Raw genomic sequence first — 19,380 nt, 5'->3', positions numbered from 1 at the left:
AAATGCTGGCTAGAAAAGACCTCCAATAGAGACAAATAGATTAAAATAGGTTACATAGACAAAAGTTAGATTACAGACTACCTTACTACTTTTGGGTTTCTGACGAACGGAAAATTAAATTTATTTTTTAAGACATAATCAGTAGTAAATCGTTATTGTAGGAACTGTCATTTAGGTTATATGTTCTTACTTTCCACAAGGACATCTTACTAAAAGGAAAATATTTACATTCAGCTCAGGGAAAAAACAACCAAAACAAACAAAAAAAGACAATAAAAACATATCAAACATATTGCAATGGTATTCTGTGGAAGGCTTGGCAACAGTGAAATTCTGTAAATTATTTTGTGTAATTTAAATAAAGGTAATTTAGAAAACTAAATTAATATCATTATTTTATTAGCAGATTAAAAAAAACAGTATAAAATAAACACAAACAAATACTAATTAGTATGATCTAGTATTTTACTGTCAGGCAGCCTACAGCAGGTAATAACAGTAATCAGCTTCATACAGTACATACTGATAATTAATTACCCACATTTTTAGTTTATTCACACTTATAATGGAAATATTCTAGTCCTTTTTACGTCACATTAAATAGGCAAGGTATCTGTTGCTGCAGTGATATCATTCTCAATGAGCTTAGGGATAATAAAGCAAGAACATCTAATTATTAATCATTAATCTAATTTGAATGCAACCACTGTCCAACACACACACAGCCCTAAAAATATATATATATAAAAATAAATATATATATTTCAAATATTCATTTAACACACATGCATACACACAAAAGGATTCAAGGCTCTGAAACCGTAATATATACAATTTAGATAAGTCATAAAATAATTGTCATGCATCCCATGACAGATGATAAGAGTTTCAAGGTGCATGTCATCCTGATAACACTGACCGTGAAGCACAAAACGATTTTCAAAAATTGGCACTATGACGGACTTGGCCTCTCACTTTTTACTAGGAGGTTTTTACTAGGAGGCTGTGCAATGAAAGCTGAGGTTAGAAAAGCAGGTCTTCTAATTGGAAAAAAATACACATTCTAATATATGACGTTTACTGCTCAAAAAGCTGTTGGAAATGTAACATTTAGTATGCTTAAGGCTAGAGTGGACAATATCCTTCCAACAGAAAAATACATATTGTGCCCTGTGCGAAAATTAGAGTTGGAGATGTAATCAAACACATTATTTATATACAGATATGAGTGGTGTTTTTACAGACTGTATTAGTAGCCTTCAATTTACAGTAAACATTATATATGTATATACACACACATCCATATGTTCAAAAAGCCTGCAAGTCTTTAGAAATAGGTGATTTAGGATGACCTATCAAACTAATTGGATTGAGGCCGTCTGGGACTAATATTCTTGTGAAATGCATCACTGTTCACAGTATTGTAGCAAGGTGTACTGTCATAATGATGTTAACACTGCTCATTTGATTAATTTGACATGGCTCTTTAAGATGTGACACAATCAGATTGATATCACCACCGTCCCAAAGGAGGAGTTAATTTAAAAAAAAATGAAAATACGATGGAGGAACTAAGGTTTGTTATTATTGTCTTAATGTAAAGAACATTTGGAAGTGTATTTTGTTTATCTGTAGGTTTGTCAAGAATGGTCCCTTGGTTTCCAAGTTTGACAATGTAGTATGAAGTTGTCAGATAAGCTAGAACTCGGGACCATTTATCAACGGAACTAAAAAGCAAACAGACATTTCTAGGTTAACAAATTCGTGCAAGCTTCCTTATTTTGGACTTCATATAAGAATATTAAAAGCTCAAATCGATTTTTCTTCTTTCATTAATGGAAAAACATAATGTGCGGTATCGAAGAGACAGTAATTTTTATGGATGGCGTATAATGATTTCATCATTTAGGTAGGTTTCCATTACAAATAGTGGTCAAACTTTTTGCTAGATTAGCCTTATTGATTTTGGATGGGAATTTAATCTCACAAAAAGGCATGGTCTACTGGCTACCGTTAGATCTTAACTGGTCTATCTCTTTAAGCTTTGCACCAGTATGGGAGAAGTAATCAGCTGCAATTACCCAAACTAACAAGAGCAAATATAAATTGCAAATACAATAACTCATTCTTAGCTCATAATAGTATTCAACACTGCACAATATTAAAAAAATAACAACAAACTAGGTCATTTGAATTGTTGAGCACAAAAGCTTTCTTAACATACTTGTTAAGTTTATGTAAGGAAAATATGAGTATAAATACATTTATTTGACAAGGAAATAAAAACATATGTATGGGTGTGTGTGTGTGTGTGTGTGTGTGTGTGTGTGTGTGTATATAGATATATAAATAAATAAATTATCATTATCAGCCTTTCAATACTTTCAATACTTTCGATCAGTTTTACAGGTTATGCCAGCAACACTTCTGATCTCATGTTACCATTCCCTATGTAGTTTCAAACTTGCTTGTTTCTCATCTCTTGGGATGTATCCTATACCTTTTTTTTACTCCAACTCTGATCTGTATTCCTTCCCATATGTACTTCTCTATTGATTTCTTCAGTAAGATTTCCATCTGTACTGATTTGTTGGCAAAGGTAGACAATTGCTGTTGACTTCATCGAAGTTTCTTTTGATCTATTTCAATTTTCGAAGTTTTTACAAAGTTGTTGAACACATCTTTGGTCTTACTTAAGTTCAATTTGACTCTGCTTTTCTTACTTGCAGCTAAGAATTCACAAATTTAAAGCTGTAGAGCTTCAAATGTTTTGGCAAAGATAATTTTGTCAATGACAGATTGTAAGTTGCTCAAATAAGCTCTTCTGTTAATCTTTTTTTCTTCCCACTTCCATTTCTTTATGTTAGGAGAAATTCAGTACATTTACATGGGACACGTGTTTTGGAATTTTAAGTATTCGGAATATAAAAAGTTGGAATATATATTCAGAATGTTCTGTTTACATGCATTGGCGCTCTCAATATTGTCTATACACATAGCAAGAGGAGTTTTCCATTTATGCTATTAGGAACCATTCTTACTGCAAACCTAAAAGCCGTTTGAATGTCACCTGTAAGTTTGCCAAGATCTGATATTAGTGGTCATGAAAACACAGTTACTGTTTGTGGTTCTGATGTTCAGTTTTCAATGTATGATTAAGCTACTGTTAAACTCTCTTACATATACAGCAATACGTTTGCTTGCTTTTTAACATGATTAAATACAATCAATTTTTGATTTGCGAGTCTTAAACATAATTTATTTATTCATCAATTCCAATTGTTTCATTCAACATTTGTATTTATCTTATTTGTATGTATTGGTACTACATTGTTTGTATTGAACTCTCCCATGAATCATGGCTGTCGAACATCTATCCTAGAGAGCCGTGTCTTCAATCTACAGGACATAATATAATATACAATCTGTCACTACAACTGATACAAATAATAATGATGCCAGTTGAACCAATTTAAGTTCTTTTGTTATTTTAATTCCATAAAATAACCTTACTTGCTTGACAAGATGCATTTATCATTGAATAACAGTCATTTAGATGTGTAGTAATTCTGAATATCACTCAAGTTTTTCCCCTCACTACTTCATTTGTTCAATTCAGATATGCATGACCTCACACAATGACAGGAAAATAGCCATGCTCGATGTGTGTACTCTTTTGGCCACACTCAAAGTGCTTTGCAGGAATGTAACAAGCAGCATTTTGACTGAGAAAAGTACAACTTTAATATACATAAAGTACAAAGTGGAATGATACAAATCTATTATGGCAGGATATAAAAACGTCATTATTTTAATATGGAAATTAAGCCTTTAATTCAGTTTCACTTCATTTCAGAATCTTTTCCATAAACTGTGAGCCACTGAAACTAACAAAAAACGCAATGATGAAACTGTAAATCTATTTCCTCATGCATTTATGATTATAAACTTCAAAAAGGATGTAAAATAAAAAAGGACTCTCTGAATAGAAATGACAGATCACTACACACAATTACACACTTGCATTAGACAGAAGATGCAATATATTTATATTCTTTGTCATTTAAAAACATTTTTATTTTATCAAGATCAAAGCTTGCCTTTGAATAAATGTATGCAAACTTAGTTTTCCAAACAAGTAATTCTTTTGAAGTAAAACAATAAACTGTCAAACCATATCACAGAAAAGGTCTGTAAAATATATAGATAATTTACAATGAATCTCCTATGCAAAAACCATGCCAGACGTTATGACAAACCAAAACCCTTTTACATTCTGAACTGGGTTTTAATCACAAATTAAACCAGTTTCAATGACAGGCCATAGCATTCATATAAGAAAATAAGTTTGTATATGATATAATATACAGAACACACATAGTAAACAATCTGAATTATGTTGTCTTATGTTATCATTAACTGCATATTTATTGTTACCTCACATGAAACTCACATTAGATGATGTTAGTAAGTATGTAATTGAGGAGAATACCAACTATCAAGCTACACAAATGCGGAATAACACATTTAAAAAATTGAGACCAACAACTAACATGACGATGACAACAAGATCAACCACAACAGTGTCTATTACCCCATTCACACTGAAACAAATGCAGGCTTTTTGGTGGCATTTTGTTGCTGGCAAGTTCTGTGTGAATGGGTTTATGCCCACATTTCAATACCAGCAATTTTCCGGCAATGGCCGAACTGTAAATTCCAGCAATTTTCTGGCAATGGGTCAGTGTGAATGGATTAGGAAAACGAATGCTGGCAAATGACTCGTCATGTCCTTGCGTTGTCCTTGTGACCATAACGAAAAATGGACCGGGCCGGTAGAAATGGTTGAAAATAATGTAGTCGCAGCAATTCTGAGTGTTATTGATGAACCAACAGGTTGTTGACATATATAATGCTAACTATTGTCACACATATGTCAGAAATTATATTCCAATAAATCATGCAAAAAAATTATATCTCTATAGAGGCAAATGTGTTAGACTGCATTACAGTGTGCACTGATGGTAGTTTGTTTCGAGTTATTTCATTAGATTTTAAGGCATGTCAGACTTTAATAAATGAAAAATAAAATACATTGTTTTGAGCTATCAATCTGCACACTCAGACTAGGGGCCAGATTAAATCAAAACTTTGACCCGCCCGCTAATAGAAAACTACAGAACTGTGCTCAGTTGCGGCTGCATTTTTAGTAAGATGCCACTTTCTTCTAATCATAAATGTAACCGCTATGATGTACAGATCTGAGAATAGGGCTTATCTGTGCACAAAATATCACATTATAAAGTGTAGATCAACTTTATGAGGTTGTCTTAGCCTAGAACCATGTTCACTTTTATTGAAGTAAAAGTAACAGTCAACACACTGTACTGTTCTGAGTAACTGTATCGAGCTACAGACCATGTTTAATCCCAAAATAATGACCGGAATGCAAGACTAGACTGGACAGAAACACAAATCTTAGCTTGGAATGACTGGAGGAGAGAAAACAAAATCCATGTCAACACAGCATAGGGCTGGAAAATCAAATAGGATTGATCTTCAACACTCTCCTACTCCAACCTCCACTGACCAGACAAATCGTGAGGCAAGGAAAGAGATCACAAATATAGAGATCAATACTCTAAGGCAGTGGTGGGCAACCTAAGGTAGTGAGTAAGTTGCATAAGTATCCCGTCTTCGGTGGGCCACAAGATTAAAATTGGATATATGCACTAACCAAGACCCCACGGATAACCTTAAAAACATTTAACACAGACAAAATTTTCTATAAGGATTAATACAAAATGGTTAATTATGATTCTTCCTCTATATCACACAACTTAAACACAAAGCAATCCATGAAAAAAGGCAAATTACCACCAAAAGCACTGTAGTTAGTTAAGATTTACCTATCCCAATCACCATCTTCATATGATAGTGTCTATACTGCATACTGCTCTGGCAATTGAAGAAACAGCTTTGAAAGCTTGATGTGGATTAATCAGTAATGTAGTCAGAAATAATTGGAACCAGATTCACCTGGCGAGAGAGCTTTATTCTGGGCAAGTGAAGAATTCCTCTATTTGCCAGATGAATCAGTTTCCCTCATTTTGGATTAATCAATACAACCTCTTACAACTGTTCTTCAGTTTTAGGCATCAATCCCCTCAGTCAGTGCCACTCTACACTCCCCCCACAAATGCCATCTGAATATTCAAATGTAAAGCATCTAACAGTATATATAAATCTGAATGTGATAGATGTTTCCTTATCTTTTCTAGTTGCTTAATCACTTGGGGGGGGATTTGCATAGGCAGATCAAACCAGGTTCTTTACACAGAGACAATTACACTTGAGAAAGGTAGTTTGCACAGGATGAAATACAAAGGATTAATGGGTTCTAAGTCTTGCACAAGAAGACAAGCTGTCTATTACCTGAATCCACTTATCTGGGATGGCCATGGCAAGGCGGTAGTCAAAGCCTCCTCCTCCTTCAATGACAGGGCGGCACAGCGCTGGCATCCCAGACACGTCCTGCAAAACAGCAATGACAGGAGTCCATCACCCTGTCAGATGGTGCACTGAAGGGTGGTGTAGAGGCCAACACAGAAGGAAGATTCCAGACACCACGGCATCTGCAGCTGCTAATACATTTGGAGCAGAATCACACAGCCAGCTCACAGAGTTTTTGAATAATTTTGGTTGTTTCTTCATGCCTGTGTTTTGTTTTTTATTGAACTGTAACGGAAGCAGAGAATTAACAAATCCATCTAGAGTATTGCAATGTCTGCAGTGCACTCAAAGACTGTTATTAGTTGCAACAGCTGAAACTTTGTGTTTCTAATCTGTATTAGGATGAGAACTTTCCTTGAACCACCCTTTGTACAGCATGGTACATTGTGGATGATGAGTGATTTCTCAAAAATGCTGAAGTGCCAAACAAATAACGAACAATCAAACCCAGCTGACACAAAATGAGCGATTTATTAACTTCGCTCAAGCCATGAACTCCTAACGTCTATTTTAGTACCTCAGGAACTGTGAGGGAGGGTGTACACCTGTGTCTCATTTATATTAATGTCAGCTCTATTAAATTCTCTTTCTAGGGGTCGTAGCGAACTCTAATTCAGCACTCAGCATTGTATTAGGTAACAAAGCCCTTAATTTGACGTCTGTGCTTAACTCAACTTCACATTTTCGCCGATTGCTGGCCCATGCCTTTGAACATTCAATCATGGATTTGTTCCTTAAGCTGTAATAATCATCAATCTCAAGTTTGAACTTCAGAAATTGCCATGGCATTTAACCAGAAAGTAGCTACTACTATGAGATCTCGAATTTTCTGTCCATTCTTACTAAGATGTGAGCTGCCTTCTATTAGATTCCTTAGTGTCCAGACTGTAATCAATGGGGTGATTTGCAGAGAAGCTCAGTAACACTCCAGAAATTATATAAAAAAAATAAAAATAGAGAAAGCTTTATATAAGGACTATGTTTAATCACGACAGTAAAATAACTTGAATAAGTATGTATGAAAATGTATCCTCAAATTCGTATAGTGGACACAATTGCAACCACAATTGGTTAGTAACAATATAACCAAATCATCATACTAATTATGGCAATTACTTTACTTACTTACTTTAATTTCCACATATATTTAACAGAACACACTGAAGGATGTATTTATAAAACATTCAATTTACATTGGTTTTCTTTGATCTATTTCCCCTCAAATCAGGCAACAAAACCATTTAAAAGTCCTTGAGTCCTTCAGTGTGCTGATGTAGAAGTCCCTGCAGGCAGTTTAAAATGTGTCTTACAGATTTTATAACATAAGAAGGTTTTTTTCCCTTTTCATATATAAATAGAGAGAGAAAAAAAATCAAACAAATACTCTTCAAAGGACAATAGGTTTCAATGCAATTATGTACTGCAGGATACATTATTGATGTACATATGAGCACTGAGTATGTACTATCAGGAGTAGAGCTGTGTTCAGTTCAGTGACTGTTCTCAGGCAGTTAAAAAGGACATACATCAAACCTCTCACACCATTGTATCTACAAGTCTTTATACTGTGAAATGTGTACCAACTATGACAAAGAATATGGAATAAAATAATGTATAACCATCTAGTGAAACCCTTTAGGAAATAGTTTACAGACATATATATATATATATATATATGCAACTTGTAATGAGCATAAAATATGGGACTTTATGTATCCTCATTGATATTTTCATATAGCCACAAATGTTGTTTAAACAGACAGAGAAACAGATGGAGAAGGAAACCGAAAGAAAGGAAGTGTTTTCCTTGCGTCCATGGAAATGGAGACAAAATGCTGAGGGTGTTTGGAACGACAATACGAAATATACAATGGAGTCTGCTGTGACTGTCACATCTGCTACTAACAGAGACTTCCCAGTGAAAGTTCAAAACAAACAAAAATAAATAAATACATTAATTAATTAATTTTAAAAAAGCAAATGCAACACAAGACATTTAGGTCACTGCCACCAATCCCAGGAGCAGCATTCTGAAGGACAGATTGAGAGTGTGAGAGAGAGAGAATAAAATAGAAATGGGAAAAGTCAAAACAAAAATTAAGTCTACTGCTCACAATGTAAGTGACATTTATATTTCACTTGGAATAACATGTAGTACTGCTCATTTATATGGTAGACTATTTTATATACATACTATTATTTTTATTTCTTAGCAGACGCCCTTATCCAGGGCGACTTACAACATTGCTCTGTGAGGAGCAATATGTGGACATACTCAACTAAGACTGCAGAGGTAGACTGAGGGTTTGATGTTAACTGTTCCCCTCAGCAGCTGGAGCTGGGAGCTGATTGGCTGACCAGAGCTGGGGAGGGGTGTGGTAGTTGAGAAAGGGGGACTATTTGTGAACCACGCCCTATTTCATTTTAGATTGGAGTTCTGCATCTGTCTCCTGGCTGGCCTCCCTGCACCATCAACCCGCCCTTTCCAACTCCATCAAAACAGGGATGATCGCTTAGTGTTTCATATTTTAGCAAGTTAAATGTGAGTGAAGAAAGGCAAAGAAAAAGAAGGGAAAAAAGTGTTAAAATTCCAACACAGACCTCAAACAAGAGGGGTATAATCTGTCTGTCTGTGGAACCAGTGCATATTTCATTATCTTGTCACAGCTGAAATCGATGAAATCTAATCTTTTTCTTTTAAACAAGGGCAATGTTCAAAAGTGGCATTGCATAAGGAGAAGATGTCAATCAGCAAGTGAGAGCAAAGGTAAATATTAAGATGTGATCATCAGAAGTTGCGTATGTTTTATTGAATCTCCTCTCTCTCTCTGCGGTGCCTGTAATTGTAAGTGAAAAAAGGCATATATTTTAACATCATATCAATGTGGCTTGCTAATTGTTTCAGGAAATTCTTTTAAAATTCTTTTAAAACAGTTTATCCAGCAGTGTGCTTTTACATCCTTTTCTGTGAAAGCTGCTTTTGTGTATTGGAGGTTTTATATGTTCAGTTGTTTATGATGGAAGTGCATTACAGCCTCAATAACTGGATAAAACAGTGTTTAGGATGAACAGCATCAAATAATTGCAGAGAGGCAAAACTAATGACATTTAAATCCAGATTCATGCTCTGCATCTGAAATGTTTGTCTTAATTAGGGTTTTCCATGCAAAACCTCTAAATGATCTTTCCTTTTACTAGTTTTTTTGTTTTTATTGCTTATAAACAATTAAATTCATGCAGAGTTAATACTCGTCTTATAAACAGATCGCTTCTTTGTTCTGAGCTATTCAATAGAGTGAAAAAAAACAAAAAAACACTGCCACGACCAAAACAAAGATTAATTTTGTTTAATCGCATGGAACAAAGCGTTCCTAATCTCTGAAACAATTTGTCACATGAACACTAGAGGGGGAAACAGTGAATATGAAATGCCAATATTTTCAGTATTCAGTATTTTCTGATATCGATGCATAGAGTTTTACTTTTCTCTCACACATATTCCATTTAACTCACGTGCTGTCTGGAAACGGTCCTGTTATTTCTGACCACCACTGAACTGTGCGTAATGGTTTAACACAGATATATATTTTCCCCTCTCCTGCCTACATTTAATGTTCCAAATAACTTAGTGACAGGCACAGCTAGTGACAGTTTTATTTAAGCTCAAGCAGTCAGTGTGCAATCAGGGATGTTGCTCTTCCATTTCTAAAGTGACCTTGGTGCAGGTTTGTAAAACAAACAAAGTACGTAACTTCAGATTCTGTACGATATTAATACCGCCCTTTAAAATGTTACATTGTACACAGTATGGAATGGTGCTCAACAAATAATGTGTTTGAACAAACCTGCTCACACGAACTGCGAAAGTATTCATAACCACGCATCTAAGTGGCAGGGAGATCAATATAAATGAAATACACATTCAGAGCTTCAGAGATTTCTTAGGGACTGCAGTGCTCGCTTTTGGTTTGTCAATTGTTGCTGTTTAAATGGTTACAGCCACAGCTGAGTGTTGGAAAAGGTGGTTTACACACACAAAGAACAGCAGTAACATGGAATAACATTGTGGACGTCATGCGACACCTTTTTTCTCTGCCACCTTGGAACGAGCACTAGAAACTGCCCTGCTGTCCTTTAAAGATATTGAATGAGATCTTATTTGAATGTTAAACTTGGGTTTATATGTGGAAATGGGTGTGGATGCCCTTGTATTCTGCTTCATTCTCATGCATTTCTCAGATTTACCCTGTGCTTCTCTGTGGCTGTTTTCTTGGGCCCCAAATCTGATTAGTGCACATGCATCATTTCACCAGAAGTAGGAGTATATGGAAGCCCAGCCAACGGTTCTTTCAACTGTGTTTCTTAAGCTAACAAATACACTGGAATACAATAATGCAATTTTAGAGCTACAATGCTCTGCAATGTCAGTTACATCAAATGTTGCACAGTGACTTTGAAGGCTTCTCTGGAAAGAAATGCGTACTAATCTGGGTTATTAATTCAGAAAAGTGAGAGAAATTTGTTATTTTTGTAGATGGTTATTTGCCAACAGTATAAACAATTTTCATGAACCGTAAAACTGCATTAATCAAATTCAGCTTTTGAGGGGATACAAAAAAATAGAAAGGACTGACAATAGCAATTTCCATTCATTGTTAATATGGTTTCAAAGAATATTCCTCATTAATTACAGAGGCAATTAGAGCAAATTGGACATTTAAAAAATAACATAATAACTACTTTCATTAATCACTACAGCAGGCAATGTCACTGGATGGCTACTGAAAGTATTTCATATATTCAGCACCAGAATTTAACCCATTCACATTCTAGGAATCTGAAAATTAATCTAGTCTTTAAATCCAATAGAAGTTGGGAAGGCAAAAGCACTGAAAGAACTTACTTAGGCAATATATTTCAGCTATGTTAACTTACCATTTCAAAACCATTACTGGCTGCACTATTTACCCTGTTTTGTGTTTTACCCTCTAATGTAGTAAACTGAATAATACATAATTTACACTTAAGCCGGGGGGGAGCATATATATTGGACTGCCACTCCATAGAAATCAATGATACAGCAGTCAAGAGTGGACACACACTCTATCATAACTCAGTTCAATTAAACTGGATTAAATTTGGAAATACAATTGTATTGATAAATAATTATAGTTTAGTGAATAATATTTAATAAACAAAATGAATAACCAAATAATATGGTTTAAAATGAAGGGTATGAACACTGTCAACTATCACTGTAAATATTATTACTATTGATATTTAGTAAGTGCTTTCATTCAAAGCAACTTGGTCTTGACTGATGAACATGGTTTATCACACAAATTCTAAACAGAGACATACAAAATATTTTTTTCCAAAGTGAAGTTTGATTAACACACAAAACTCATTTTTGTGTAACTGCAAAAGCCTATATATGCATTTAAGTCTGAGGGATTTGGATTTTAATGAGCAAAGATGAGTGGGGATACAGTTTTGTGACAGAATGCCTTGAGTGTAAGCAGCTGTAATTGCTAACATTTGCGTGGTACTGTGATGAGATGCATCTGCAGTAATATGCTAGCAAAGCAAGTCTTTTGAATTATCAATTGAGATGATTAACACATTTTCACACTAATCAACAGTTTATTCTGTTTCTTCCTTTCTTTGTGGTTTATCATCAAGATTTTTCCACTAGCTAGCTCCATAATTTTGACTGCTATTTCACGTCAAATTTAATTACAAAGCAGAGTAAAGCAAAACTGGTTTAAAAAGAAAACAAAAAAACATTTGGAGACATAAACAGTCCTTTGAGATGACCATTCCTATTAAAAAAAATATTCCTGTCTGGGTATATTTTCCCTTAGCCTAATGGCTGGAACTCTGTATGTGAATTGGTTATAATGCATGGCTATCAGAAGTAAATCAGAAGCTAAGACCGTAATCTTAATTCTGCAATTCAGTCCAATGATTAGACATATTTAGGGTGTTAGCTATATATAACCACAGAATAACAGAATGACAAACATAGAGTATCATATAATACCACACTGTCCAAACATTATTTTTAAATTCCTTCTTATGGTTAGCAGTACCAAAAATAAATTCATAAACAAAAGGTGTTCTAAAATCACTCCCAATACTTTGTTTTCTAAACCTGGGCAATAGTAACAGATCATGAAAACCATTGAAAGCACTATATGCCCCCTTGTGTTTGATACCAAATTGTTGGGTTATTGTATACACTTTAGAGCCATCTCCGATCCTTCTTAGCTAATTAGAACAGTGCAAGCTATCAAGGGCCAATAACAAATCTGAGAGTACTGAGACCTTTTAGATTAATAACCAACTTAAATGCAGAATTAGAAGTAAAGCACTCCACTCAAAAACACGACAAATGTTTTCAATTGGTTCATTCATTTTGTAGAAACTATAAAAAATGAAAAAATACAACTAAAATAAACATCTGAAATACAAACAGCTTATTAATTACCAGAACTCTATCTCAGAGCCACATTTGCTTTTGTGTCATGTTTAACTCTTACACATCTGATTTATGTACAGTACCATGGGTTGTTTATACAGCTGCCATGGCTCACATCACAGATGCAGACCTAAAAAAACTCACCGTGGAGACTGGGGTGAGTGTGAATTTGAAAGCTGCCATGGCAAGAAAGAATGTGGAATGTATTGTGAATGAATGTATAAATAAATAAGTAAAATAACAGGTTCATTGACACAAAATGTGTAGCTACATTTAATACTATTTCTGTGACATGAAACAAATGTAACTGTATGGGCTCCAAGTCACCTTTCCAGTCACACTTCATTAAAGCAAACGCATTCTTGGTGTTTAAATGCAGATGTGTGGAAGCTGTGCTTAGCATGATATGGGGCTCCACAAACAGTGCTAGGATAGCAACGACACAAAACACCATCACAGGTTATGGTTGGTTTCTCACCTCCGCAATGGTAATGCAGTCAGGGTAAAGGGTGTGAAGGATATAGTTGGACACCTGTAGGTAGATCAGGGAATCCTCATCTACCTGGAGGCCGAAATATTCATTGTAGTCTCCTGAAAAGCCCACACCTGCAGGGGAGAAGAGACAGAAAAGGACATGTACCAGCTAATACTCTGATATACATATATCATGAGAACATTAGAAAGTTTACAAATGAGAGGAGGCCATTCGACCCATCATGGTCATTTGGTTTCCATTAATTAACTAAATGATCCAAGGATCTTATCTAGTCTATTTTTAAATGATCCCAAATTTTCAGCTCCAACCACATTGCTGGGGAGTTTGTTCCACTCTCTGTGTGAAGAAGTGTCTCCTGTTTTCTGTCTTGAATGCCTTGAAGTCCAATTTCCATTTGTGTCCCTGGGTGCGTGTGTCCCTTCTGATCTGGAAAAGCTCCTCTGGTTTGATGTGGTCGATGCCTTTCATGATTTTGAAGACTTGAATCGAGTCCCCACGTAGTCTCCTCTGTTCCAGGGTGAAAAGGTTCAGTTCCCTCAGTCTCTCAGTAGCACATTCCCTTCACACCTGGAATAAGTCTGGTTGCTCGCCTCTGAACTGCCTCTAGAGCAGCGATATCTTTCATCATCAGCCTATATCGATCCACTGGTGGATGAAGGTCTCCCCAAGATGTTTCCACTTGCTTCAATCTACAGCTTCTTATATTATATATATTTTATAATATTATTTTATTATATATAACACATATAATGTATAACATATATGTGGTCTCTTAACAGTTTCCATTGAAACACATTGCTATTGATAAGTCCCTGAGGGCTGCAGGGTTTCCATGTACTCTCTGTTCAGAGTTGTTAGTTACTACATTAATGCATTTTTTTGGTCAAAATAATCAAAGTGTCCATTTCCATAATCATTTTTTATTTAAAAAAGAAACAAACTGCAAGGCTGTGCTACACCCGGACCAAGTTTGGATTTCACAGTTTTCATGATTCCTGTTCTTAACTTAATGCAAGGAGGTGGAGCAAATGTTTCTGAAATATGTTTCATTTTAATATATACATTTAATGACAGTTGGTCACAACAATTTTTTTTTTTTCTGAACACGGCACTGATATCTTGTTACATTTTGAGAAGCCAAGCTGTTACCAAGTAGATTTAGAAAGAGTAAACAGATTCAAAACACTTTAACTGTTAAATAGCCTTCCATTGCATTCATATTAAAAGCATACTGCTTGTCAGTTTTTATGCGTTATTCTAATAAACCAGCTGACCCTTGACTCTATATGATACAGTAGTGATTTCCAAGTAAACTGAATACCGAACTGCTTGCAGTATTAACTATAGGCTAAATGTGTATTGCGGTGTAGTTAATCACTCTGCTCAAGGCCTTTTTCAAAGATGGATTTGTCTCCAGCAGTGGGTGCAAAAAGTCAAGGGAGGTGGGGAACAAGAGTTCTTTAGGCACAGAGTTGTTTTCCTTACTGCTGTCCTCAATTATAAAATACAAATATGAATCTATCTACACTGCTTCTAACCCAACTAACAAGATGTTTCCACCAAGAGAACAGAAGTAACTTGTATTTTGCGTAGGAATTATGTTTTGTTCATGTTCACAGTTTTCCAGTCTAAACTGTGTTTCCCATTGCCCTATTGATCAGGGGAAACAAGGTCTCTCGGATGCAGGGACTCATATACAAATGCCTCTTATTTATGCATTTTGTAATAGGTGTAAGTCCTATTTGTAAGCATTGTGTATTGCACTAGGTGGACTGACATATACAAACAAGATGTGATTAGGAATATTATGAACGTATGAATTCCAATAATATTATTTAAGTGCTACAAATCTAGCAGAACTGAGGAGAAGAAGTTAAGTATATAAAAAAGTATATTAGTCTTAAAAAGTAAATTGATGAGGCCCTACATTTATTTAGAACTCCAAATATTTTAATGAATATAATTTCCCAAACAATGTAGCCCCTGGGACTTTGCACTATACTTAAAACTGAAAATGCCTTGAAGATCACATTATATCACTGTTATTGCACAATTGGTTTCATTTGTTCCTTTATTACATTTAATACATTTTATTTTTGTAACTTGCTTTATATTGAAAAGCCTTTTTTTAAATATGTATTTGTGGGTAAGTTAATACAGGTTTTGCATCTCCCAAGAGCAATGCAACTTTCAAACAACATTCAAGAGTTTTTTATAGCCCAGTCGAGATGTGAATATCATCTTTACCAATGCCATGATGGTGATACAGCATGGAGGTCACGCCATCAAATCTAAAGCCATCGAATTGATACTCCTCCATCCACCAACGCAGGTTAGACAGCAGAAATCTCAGGACTTCCCAGCTGAAAGAAAAGCATCAACATATCTTGATAAAGACCCTCTGCCACGCCACTGATGATCTACACAATAAAACTACAAAAATCTAATAAAAATTAACAAACACTCATTACAAGTACAATAGTTCATTGGAAGTTCAAATGGCTGTCTAACTTCCAAAATGTTACCAGGGCATATTCTTCATTCTCAAGGTTAGTAGCCAGACTAGCCACTTGCTGAAAAAAAAGTTTTTTTCAGGAGATGGAACCATAGTACAAGTTCGGTAAAAAAAAAAAACATAAAAAAAAATATGTTCTTCTGAGCACATGTCTTTGTTAGAACAATTTCTCAGATTATGAATAACATTGAAATGAAGGAGGGACCTAATCACTCTGTGTTGAAGTGCAAGATGTATTTATTAGTTGTATACTTATTTTATTTTGTACTGATTGTATTGCTGCACTTGTAATGCTTAAAAATGTTCCTTCTGTAAAATGTAATTTGCCCAGGATAAGGCAAGCTAATAAATAAATCATTATCGTGGGAGTTTTAATATCCAGTGCAACATGAGGTGGACAATGATTAAGCTGCATGTAAACCTAGGACTGTTATCTAGTTAGATCTATTCCAGTACACCTCTGAGCGATGCTCTCTCAATGCTGGCACGATTCACCTTTCCATGGAAACATTCAACCTCAGTTCCCAAGGTTAAATCCCCTTAAATATCTGGTTGGATTAAACCTTTTCCTCTTGCCTTCTTAAAACATATGTTCAGGGTCAAGGTTGATGATTAAGCCTGAAGCCTTCACATATGATACTATTTTGAATTTACTTGAAAACCACTCAATATCTTGGAATCTACCGAAGAGGAAACTAGTTCAGAAATTAAGATGTTTGGCTTGTGGCCTAATTTTACTCCTTGTGGGTAGCAGGCGTATTTCTGATCCAGTCAAGTCACATCATTTGAAGGGGTCATATAGTGTTACTCATCTCCACAAACATATTCTTGGAGGATGAGTTTACAATTATAACTGTTTAACTTGGTGTTGCTCTGAGATCAATGACTTCCTCCTAACTACACTCAGGTTTCATGGGCTACAATATAAAATGGCTCAGAAGCCCTATTTGGCTTGACAAGATCCCATGTATCTCTCAAGTAAATAAACACCGCGTGGGGGAATTCACAGAGATAACTGCACTCAGTTTAGAATTAGATCAATGATATGCTCACGTCAGCTGATCTCTCTCTTGCCAAGATAATTTGACCTTCTGTCCACCAAACAGATAGAACAGCTGTTCTACACATCTTGGCAGCAAGTTTATGGACATAGAGACAAGACTAGCAAAACTCTCAACTCACCAGTCTTGACAGACAGCTGCTCCTCAGCTTATTGCACTAATTCAGAATGACTCATTTCAGGAACAGAAGATCACTGCCTGCTTTCCTATATATTATTTTGGAATGGACACTTTGTCACCTGAAAGCTCTTCACTGAGAGAGTCTTAATATAACCTTCATTGATTTCCAATTCAAGGTTTGGTTAATAGAGCACGTCTCACTGGATGGGATGCTATAGTCACTTCAATATTCCAATGTCACTTGATGAAATTTCCCAGAACTAATTTGAGGTACATTTATTTTCTGCCAACCTTCATTATTATTCACTTCAGCTTTACATCCAGAGTGATTCCTGTGACTTAGACACGAGGTAATGGTATTTGGGTAGACTCAGGATCAACAGCATTAATGGGTTTTGCAAGAGTACAAAAACCACTGAAGTTGTGTTGATATGATGTTGGTTATTTTGAAAAAATAATTCTAGCCACACTCAAATACACTGTACCCTTACAATTATAAAGAAAAATATCTTATACGGCTCTCATGGACAAAATAAAAGCAGACTTAAAAACCAGGTAATTAAGGTGGTGAGTTACTTTCCACACTAAGGACAACAAATCTTCTGTGGCTTGAAAAGGGAAGAATGCATGGTGTTAAGCTTACTGAATGCACCTAATTGACCTTGGAGCAAGCACAGTGCTGACATGGTTTGGCCTTTCATGGCAGAGTTGAGTAGTTCTGTGAAACTGATGCAGATTAGCAGGGGGAAATTTAGTAGCATCACAGAAATCACATAATCAACAAGACTGCACTTACAGTTTAACTTACATTGTTGTTCCAACATGCTAGGGAAAAAATACAAGCACATAGGCAGTAGGGAGGAAAAAAATAAGTTTGAAAGTTGTAGGTACTTCTCCAGGAAATTCAAAAAAAAATAAAAAAAAATCAGTTTACGTTTTCTGTTAAAGAAATGTTCGGAAGCAGATTGTGGGAGTCAGTACGTACACAGAGGAAAAGACAACAGCGTTTTCCTCATTCTAAACAACCTTTTAGCATTTCAGAAGCTCTCCTCTGTCCATCCCAGAGGGGATAATTAGTGAGTAATGGTACTGGTAAATCAGATAGATGCGGAGGAGAGCAGCTCTTCACATGCTTTTGAAAACGATTTTAAGCTGTTTACCCCTTGTCAAATACTAAGTGGTAGCCAATTACGGGCCTGGTTCCTTTCAGCCTGTGAAGTGGCAAGTTGCGCTCTCACCAAATTGAATATATCTAGTTAATCTCCTATGCAGGCTATCAACCACGGCTGGCTGAGCAATCAGCTGTGAAAGACACCAAAGCTGAATAAGGATAAACGCCCCTATTCGGTCTGCCTAATTCCTTGTGTCACACACTTGGCATGTTTTTTTTGTTTTTTGTTTGTTTGTTTTTTTAAAGATCTTTTACATGCCTGTGCATTCCCAAAAGAAATTCAATACCCAAGACAGTCTTGAAGGAGAGGACAGACATTCAGACCCACCCACTGACCTTCTGAAACTTTAAACTTGATGACTGCCTTAATCGTTCAATTAAGTGACGAATTCACTTTACTGTATATGTCTTCAGAACTTCTTTACCTCTTCTTTATCCTATTGCCAGGCACTTCAACCATCCAGTTTAGTTTAGAAAAAACACCTTGAGTGCAATATTTTCCTGACAACACTTGGAAGCACTTGACAGTGTCTTGGACATCATTTTACATAATGGAAGAGGAAAAATGAATACTTGCAATTACCAACATATATCAATTAAATGGTGAATTTAGCCGTGATCATTCACCCGTCCTTCCTAGTGTTTGCTTCTCTCCTCCTTCCCCATCACTGCCCTTGCTGCTGTCCCATGTGGACCTCCGGAAGCTACCCAATAGGTAAAAGCCAAATAATACATTGTAACCTTATTGAAATGTCAACGCAAAAGCCCAAACTAAAACTAAAAGCATTATCCTGACCTGATAACTGAATTCCTGTTAATATATTTTAAGTAATAGTCAAAATAGCAAGCACTGAGACCCCAGTGCAAAGCCTCCCTTAGCGCTGTACAATTGCGTGATGTTCCTAGAGATCTTTGATGGTTAGAGTCTGATTGATCTGTACTAGGCCCTGGGGGATAACCTGAGGGCTGCATTAGATGTATGATGCGTTTCCCTGAATAAGGGAGAGGAAAATCCCAAGAGCA

General features: G+C 35.7%; 1 protein-coding gene across 3 annotated transcripts in view; it reads right to left on the bottom strand.

Moving 5' to 3' along the window:
* Positions 1–19,380, bottom strand: part of LOC136746956 (1,4-alpha-glucan-branching enzyme) — a 374,922-nt gene that overhangs the window by 165,811 nt on the left and 189,731 nt on the right. For all 3 annotated transcript variants that reach the window (XM_066699867.1, XM_066699866.1, XM_066699865.1), the window contains exons 8-10: positions 15,738–15,853; positions 13,473–13,600; positions 6,436–6,534 (exon numbers count right to left, since the gene is read on the bottom strand). In XM_066699867.1, coding sequence (XP_066555964.1) covers positions 6,436–6,534; positions 13,473–13,600; positions 15,738–15,853 — 343 coding nt within the window. The remainder of the gene's footprint in view (positions 1–6,435; positions 6,535–13,472; positions 13,601–15,737; positions 15,854–19,380) is intronic.

Source organism: Amia ocellicauda, chromosome 3 (genome assembly GCF_036373705.1).
Source record: "Amia ocellicauda isolate fAmiCal2 chromosome 3, fAmiCal2.hap1, whole genome shotgun sequence".
Taxonomy (NCBI): domain Eukaryota; kingdom Metazoa; phylum Chordata; class Actinopteri; order Amiiformes; family Amiidae; genus Amia; species Amia ocellicauda.
This window is presented reverse-complemented; position numbering and strand designations above follow the sequence as displayed.